The 7,358-nt window shown below is 34.2% G+C and overlaps 1 protein-coding gene across 1 annotated transcript; it reads left to right on the top strand.

The window, feature by feature from the left end:
* Nucleotides 1-1,419: 1,419 nt before the first annotated feature.
* Nucleotides 1,420-4,670, top strand: LOC131051458 (pentatricopeptide repeat-containing protein At2g13600). Its single transcript, XM_057985983.2, has 2 exons — nt 1,420-1,829; nt 1,953-4,670. The coding sequence occupies exons 1-2, from the start codon at nt 1,631-1,633 to the stop codon at nt 3,281-3,283; spliced, it is 1,530 nt and encodes a 509-aa protein (XP_057841966.2). The 5' UTR covers nt 1,420-1,630; the 3' UTR covers nt 3,284-4,670.
* The last annotated feature ends 2,688 nt before the right edge of the window (nt 4,671-7,358 follow it).

The following is a 7,358-nucleotide window of genomic DNA, read 5'->3' as shown; positions in this document are numbered from 1 at the left end:
TGCTATAGGTTTTGAGCTAAAAGTGAGTTGTGTCACTAAATATTTGGTCACTTCAATTATCAAAGTTTAGCTATGCTTTCAAAGTTAAATATGATACATGAACTTCCTTGGGTAAAGGTAAGCACAAATGTGTGTATAAGATGCATGGCAAGAAAAAATATAGTTACAAGAACTAAAGGTCTATGTGTAAGAAAAGCAAATCTCTAGTGATTTATTTGGGTGGATGAAAGGGGAAGAGCTAGATATGTCTAGTAACAATTCCTAAAGGAAAAGGATAAAGCGTTTAGAAAATTTGAATGTTTAAAGAATTTATAGAAAATTAAAATGGAAACATGGTCAAATGAATAAGAAAAGATAAAAGTAGAGGATATGTCAATAATAAGTTCAATGTTTTTTAACAAATGAAAAGAATCTCTCATAATTTATCTTCTCTCTTTTGGTTCTAAACCTATTTCATTATATAGTAAGAAGCAATATACTATTGTTTTATCAACTACAAAGGTAAAGTATACAAAAACAAATTAGGTACGATTAAAGGAATAACTTGGTTATAAGATCCTCTTTTAGTACTCAAACAACATCAAGTAGGGCCTTATTTATTTATCTATTTAGAAAAAAGCATATAGAGATATATCACCATTACATTTAGAATCTTATCTAGTAGTAAGTGATTCATCTTCAATATTGTACCAAATAGTTAATATTTTAACCAAGGATTTATGTGAGACTAAGCTTGTATATTTTATGTGTCTTTAGGATTATGATAATTCACATTGAAAGAATTAACAAAAATGTTATTCTCTAGACCCAACCACTTCATATAGTTTACAAAGGTATTTATCATCATATTTCTATTTATATTGTTTCATGTTAGATTACAAAATGTGCATGTTAAATATTTTTGTTGAAATTGTTAGACTTGATTCTATTTCATGTTTCTCTCTTTTGAAAGATTAAATAGAACCCTCTCTAATATTTTAAGTCTGATATGCATCAATTCTAAGCTCATTTATGTTGTTCTTCAAGTTGTTTATTTGAAAATGTTGACTAAGAGTAGAATTGTTATAATTCACAAAAAATTAATATATTATAAGTCTAATATACATTGAGTCTCTTATTTATGTTGTTATTCCTTAAGTTGTTTATTTGAAAATATTGAGTGAAAATGAAATTGTCTTAATTTACCAAAAAAATAATATATTCTTAGTATGATGTGCATCGAGTTTGAACTAATGTATGTTCTTGTTCCTTATATATTTTGTTTGAAAATATTGAAAAAAAAAATTAAAAATTGTAAAACAATATAACTGTCGAAATGTATATAACTAAAAATATCATTAAATATAACTCTCAAAATTTATATAAATTAAAAATCATTAATTGTGGGTAGGGAATTAATCATTCTCCATATGTGAAAAATATACTACCAATAATATGAGAAGGAATTATGCAACGTGCAATCAAGGGATGGTCGCAACGCTTTCAGTCCAGCCTCTCTCACGGAATCGAGGGCCCGAGTGTTTTTATTGGGGATGAATTTTTCCAACAATAATGAATGACAGGGAATTTTTGTTCGCAACAGCCACCTGGATTACTAAGGGAAGCTGGACTATGAAACTAAGTTGCTATTATGGGAAGGTTAGGTTTACAACAGGCTGTGGATGATCTGTGCATGAATAATGAACACATTTCTAGTTTACGCGAAAAGAATCAGCCTTTATATGGTTTTTATGATTCAGAGATCTATGCTTCTCTTTTACGAGGCTGCATAGGCTTACAAGCTTGTAAAAAATTCCATGGCTATATGCTCAAAACCGGGTTTAAGATTGGTATCTTCTTAGCCAACCGTCTAATTCATATTTATGCAAAGAGTGGCTATTTGATGAATGCACGCCAAGTGTTTGACGAAATACCTGTGAGAAACATATGCTCATGGAATACTATGATTGCAGGATATGTTAAACTTGGAAATGTAGAGTGTTCACGCCAACTGTTTGATAAAATGCCTCAAAGAAATCTAGTGTCTTGGAATACAATGATTTCAGGTTTTTCTGGCAAAGAGGGAGTGGAATTTTTTTGTCGAATGCAACGGGCAGGTGTAAAGCCAGATCGACTTTGTATTGTTGGGGTTCTGAACGCCTGTGCTAGCGTAGGCGTGGAAGCACAGGAACAGGGTAAGCAGGTACATGGTTATGCTATAACGAATGGTTTGGTATTCTGTAATTCAATTGTTAGCAACGCATTGATTGATATGTATGGTAAATGTGAGAGAATAGATGATGCACGTCGCGTGTTTGATACGATGCCTCACCACGATGTCGTCTCTTGGACTGCAATAATCAAGGGGTATGTGCAATTGGGGGAAGTGGAGATTGCACGTGAATTGTTTAACAATACACTTGAACGAAACATAGTCACATGGAACACTTTGATGGCAGGATATGCACAGCAAGGGTATGGTGAAGATACTCTGATACTATTTGGGAAAATGCTTAGGCAAGATGTGAAGCCAGACCACTTTACCTTTGTAAGTGTTCTGAGTGCATGTGCTGGCCTGGCTGTGCTGGAATGTGGAAGACAAGTGCATTGTCAGATTACTAGAACAGGACACGATGTAACCATCTTTTTGGGCAATGCTCTTGTTGACATGTATGCAAAATGTGGGAGCACTGTAAATGCCCACAATTTATTCGACAGAATGCTCGAGCGAGATGTTGTGTCATGGAATGCAATGATGGTTGGATATGCTCAGAATGGATATGGCAAAGAGGCCCTTCAACTCTTTGAAAAAATGCTTGATGCCGGCTTGAAACCAGATGAAATTACTTTCATGTGCATTCTCTCTGCATGTAGCCATACAGGCCTAGTTGATGAAGGCCATTACTATTTTAGTTCAATGAGTCATCGTTATTCAGTCACACCAAGAGCAGGTCACTATGCAATCATGATTGACATCCTTGGGCGAGCTGGGCGCATGGATGAAGCAGAGCACTTGATAGACAACGCACCATTTGAACCAGATGCAAGCATGTGGAGGGCATTGCTTGGTGTCTGCAGGATTCGTGGCAATGCCGGAGTAGCAAAACGTGCAGCAGAATGTCTTTCTATGTTGGAACCACAAAGTGCTTCACAATATGTGGTGCTGTCAAATTTGTATGCTGCCGATAAAATGTGGAATAGAATGGCCGAGGTGAGAAAATTGATGAGAGAGAGGAGAGTGAAAAAAATGCCAGGGTGCAGCTGGATTGAGGTGAAGAACAGGGTGACTGCATTTATTGCATAAGACAAGTCTGTGACAATCACAATTCATCTTTCGAAAACTAGAAATACTTGCATTGGAGACAGACAAGGCTTGGAACGTAAGATGCAAGTTTTATTTCATCTTAGGATAGGAGAGTGCACGAGGTTTATAGACACCTATCAGAATTATCCAGAACACTTCATAGAGGCATCCATGTAACTCATCTGTTCTGAAGTGCTATGGCTAATCAAAACACAGAGAAACACAGCTATAAAGACACGTGAGAATACTTAATAATATCTTACATGCACTGCTTCCTAATACAGAAAACATAAAACTACCGTATGCCTTCAGACTGGTGGGAAATTTCTCGCTAAGCCCTTATGATGACAATGTCCAAACAACAACTCTTTCACAGAGGCTTTTAAGATGTTCTGTGCAAAGATTTTACAGCACAAGGAAAGAGATACTTTTTGAGGCCGCTAAGAAGAAAGAGAGCTTAGAGAGCTTAACTTAGACCTTTAACTGCCCTGCTATCATTTTTGGCTTCTCTCACGTGCGTTTGATGAATAATGGGCACTTTATCTGTGTATGCTGCAGTCTTCAACGTGCAGAGCTGCCTTTTAGATACGTGGGGAACAAAATTACATGGAAACAGTACCAGGTTCAGCTGATGCAAATCTAGTTACCCTACGAGAAATTTGGGCTACCAGAGGGTTTTCTGTGAAAACCAAATATTCAATTTGTCGAATGGAGGTATGATTAAGTAGAAACAAGTGTAGAGATTAATGGGAGAAATTTAAACGGGAAGTATTACTTTATGAAAAGAAGGCTTTAGTCTCAGTAGGCAAATGAAGGACAAAGGCACAGTCTGGGAGTATCCAAACAGAGTTTTGGACATTCGAAACTGGTGGTCTGCAGACTATATGTTCAACATGCCCTTTGAGAATGTACATAGCATGAAAAAGAGCAAAGAATTTGGGCTAATTTGGTTTCTCTGAACAAGTTTCTTTTGTATATTAAATAAATATATTGGTGGAATTTGAGATTCTTCCCTGAGCTTCATGAGTATGTATACTGTAGGTTAGTTCTAATCTTGATGTTTGAGCTTATTTGAAGCTAAAAGGATAGATTAATCTGCTCTGACATTGTGATGAAAGGAATATTATTTCTATCTGGTTACATTCAGAGGATGATTAATAAGTCATGCACTAGTTCAAGGCATGTGGTATACTAGCAAGGATATCTTTTCTTACAATTAGCGGTCCAGGAGTCATTGAATATGCGACTAAGTTATAAATTTGAATAATGAAGAGAGAATAATCTCCCGGATTGGTCGACAATGGAGAAGTCATAACTACAGGGTTTTTGTTTCCCATTTTTTAAAAGTTTGATAGAAACCATTTCATCCCTTGGAGTTATCCTCCTTGAAGAGGACTTATAGATTAACATCTCTGTTTAGTTTCATTGGTTTTATTTAAATTGTTTTGAGCTGAAGAAGCTTATGACTAAATGATAAAATTTAGAGCCCTTTCTCAAATCTCTATCTGACATGCAAACTACAATTGTAAGAAAACCTCTCAATTGTGATAATAATATAGCAATAAGATAATAAAAGAAATCATATCGTTTTAGAAAATAAGTTTTTATTATGTAAGAAGAAATTTCTAATTTCTTTAAAAGAATAAAACAAGTTTTTTTCTATATTTAGTGGTGGTTGTTATCTTGAAGATATTATATATATCTTTGTTGTCTTGAAGGCAAAGGAAGAGTTGGTAATTGTAGATTGCAAAAGTAGTTTTGAATTGTAGATTGTCAAAGCAATTGTTAAAGTTGTGAATTATAGATTGCAAGAGCAATTTTGTTAGTGTTGTTAATTGTAAATTGCAAAAGCAATTGTGAATTGTAAAATTGCAAGAGCAATTATGATAGCAGCAGTTGTGGATTGTAATTGTTTTCTCTAAATAATAAGAATACCGATACCTTGCCCTATGGATGTTTCCTTGGTGCAATATTTAATTTTCTAGGTTTATGCTTCCACTTTTCCAACAAGTGGTATCAAAGCAATTATTTTTGCAGCGACTATGTTAGGATTTGGTGTTGATTTTACAGCATCAAATGGCACAGGTTTCAAATGCAAGGTTTGAATTAGAGAAATTTAATGGAAAGAATAGCTTTGAGTTGTGGAAGCTCAAGATGCATGATTTGTTAGTGCAGCAAGGATTTTCACAAAGCATTGGTAGGAAAGTTAAAGAAACCTTCAAATATGTCTGACGAAGATTGGGAAGATCTACCATTGGTTCTTTTCAATATAGTTAGAGAGGAAACAATAATAGACTTACGGAGTATAATGCAATGCTTATGGTGAGTTCATGATTTTAGCCCATGGCTACATGAAAGCACTAGATGATTAACCACTAGTTGCAAGTGAGCTGTGGAGTTGGTTATTCTATGGCCTGAATTATCCTAGACAACTCTTGATAGGTCTTATAGTTGTATTGTTTCTAAAAGTTGTGGGTTTGTTGATCTTCGTTTGAGATGTTAGATCATGATGTCATGGTTAGGTTCCCAATTATGTGGTTGGAACTTTGACAGTTGATCATGTTTGGTTTTTTATGATATTGAGTACACTAATCATTTGCTTGGACTTCATGGTTATGCACATGTGCTTCATTTGGAGCTTAGCATGTATTGATCAATTACACCTATGCTCATGGATAAGTTTGGAGACCTAGGCAAGGCTTGGATTTCTCTTGTCATAAGAGACAATTGTTGAGATTTCAGTAGGAAGTCTAAGAAGTCTACACCTTGGTTGGGCATGGGTAGATATTAGGTGAATTGTTGTCAAGGTGGAGATTGTTGGATTGTGACAACAATAAAACAATAAATCAATAAAAGAAATCATATCTTTTTTAATAAAATTGTTTTTATCCTTCAAGAGGAAATTTATAATTTCTTTAAAGGAATAAAACAATTTTTTTCTATGTTTAGTGGTGGTTGTTATCTTGAAGTTGTTATATATATCTTTGTTATCTTGAAGGCAAAAGAAGAGTTGAGAATTATAGATTGCAAGAGCAGTTTTGAATTGTAGATTGCTAGAGCAATTGTTAAAGTTGTGAATTGTAGATTGCAAGAGCAATTGTTAGTGTTGTTAATTGTAAATTGCAAGAACAATTGTGAATTGTAAAATTGCAAGAGTAATAATGATAGCAACAGTTGTGGATTGTAATTATTTTCTCTGAATAATAAAAATATCAATACCTTGCCCCGTGAATGTTTCCTTGACATTTTGTCAAGGTTTTACCATGTAAATCAGCGTCTTATGTGTTATTTTGTTATTCCATATCATTCTCTTTGTTATTTCTTTGAAACTAATTTTTGTTGTAATATTTAATTTTTTGGGTTTGTGCTTCCGCTTTCCCATTAATATCCCATATTTCACAACATTATATCTTAGTAACAACTTTATGCTAGGTTCTATTTATTCTAAGTGAAGGTGGTGGGTTAGTGAATTTGTTTCTCTCTCTTTCATTTATTTTGTCTATGAGAGAGATGAAAGGCAGTCGAGAGATGCTTATAAGCCATGTTGGTAAGAAACAAGGCATTTTATGTTTATTATTGTGAAGCTTTGGGTTGTTGAGAGATGCTTATAAGCCATGTTGGTAAGAAACAAGGCATTTTATGTTTATTATTGTGAAGCTTTGTAAACCCCGTGAGTTGTAGTGAATTTTCTATAGAGCCCATGAAGTATTGGACATTTGCAGTCATAATTTGTTCATTGCAACATATTACCAAATCTAAAGATGCATGAAAGTCCACATGCGAGGAAGATTTGTACAACGTGATTCTAGTGCCCATCAATGTGTTAAATTTTGTTTTGTTTTGTTTTGTTTTAATGATTGGATTAAAGGTCATATTGAATTGATTTCAATATGATGTAATCATAGGATAGATTACACGACTTTATGGGTTATTATATGTTGTTTCGACTATGATTTTCATTGTCGAATTTGATACATTATATTGAGTGTGTAGGATATATGTTGGGATTGGTATATGCTTGGACTCAACAGTGTTTTGGTCTCACTATTTTTATTAGAATTTGCAATTTGCATGT

This window comes from Cryptomeria japonica, chromosome 5 (genome assembly GCF_030272615.1).
Source record: "Cryptomeria japonica chromosome 5, Sugi_1.0, whole genome shotgun sequence".
Lineage (NCBI taxonomy): Eukaryota > Viridiplantae > Streptophyta > Pinopsida > Cupressales > Cupressaceae > Cryptomeria > Cryptomeria japonica.
Note: the sequence above shows the minus strand (reverse complement) of the source record. Positions and strands in the feature narration are given on the sequence as shown.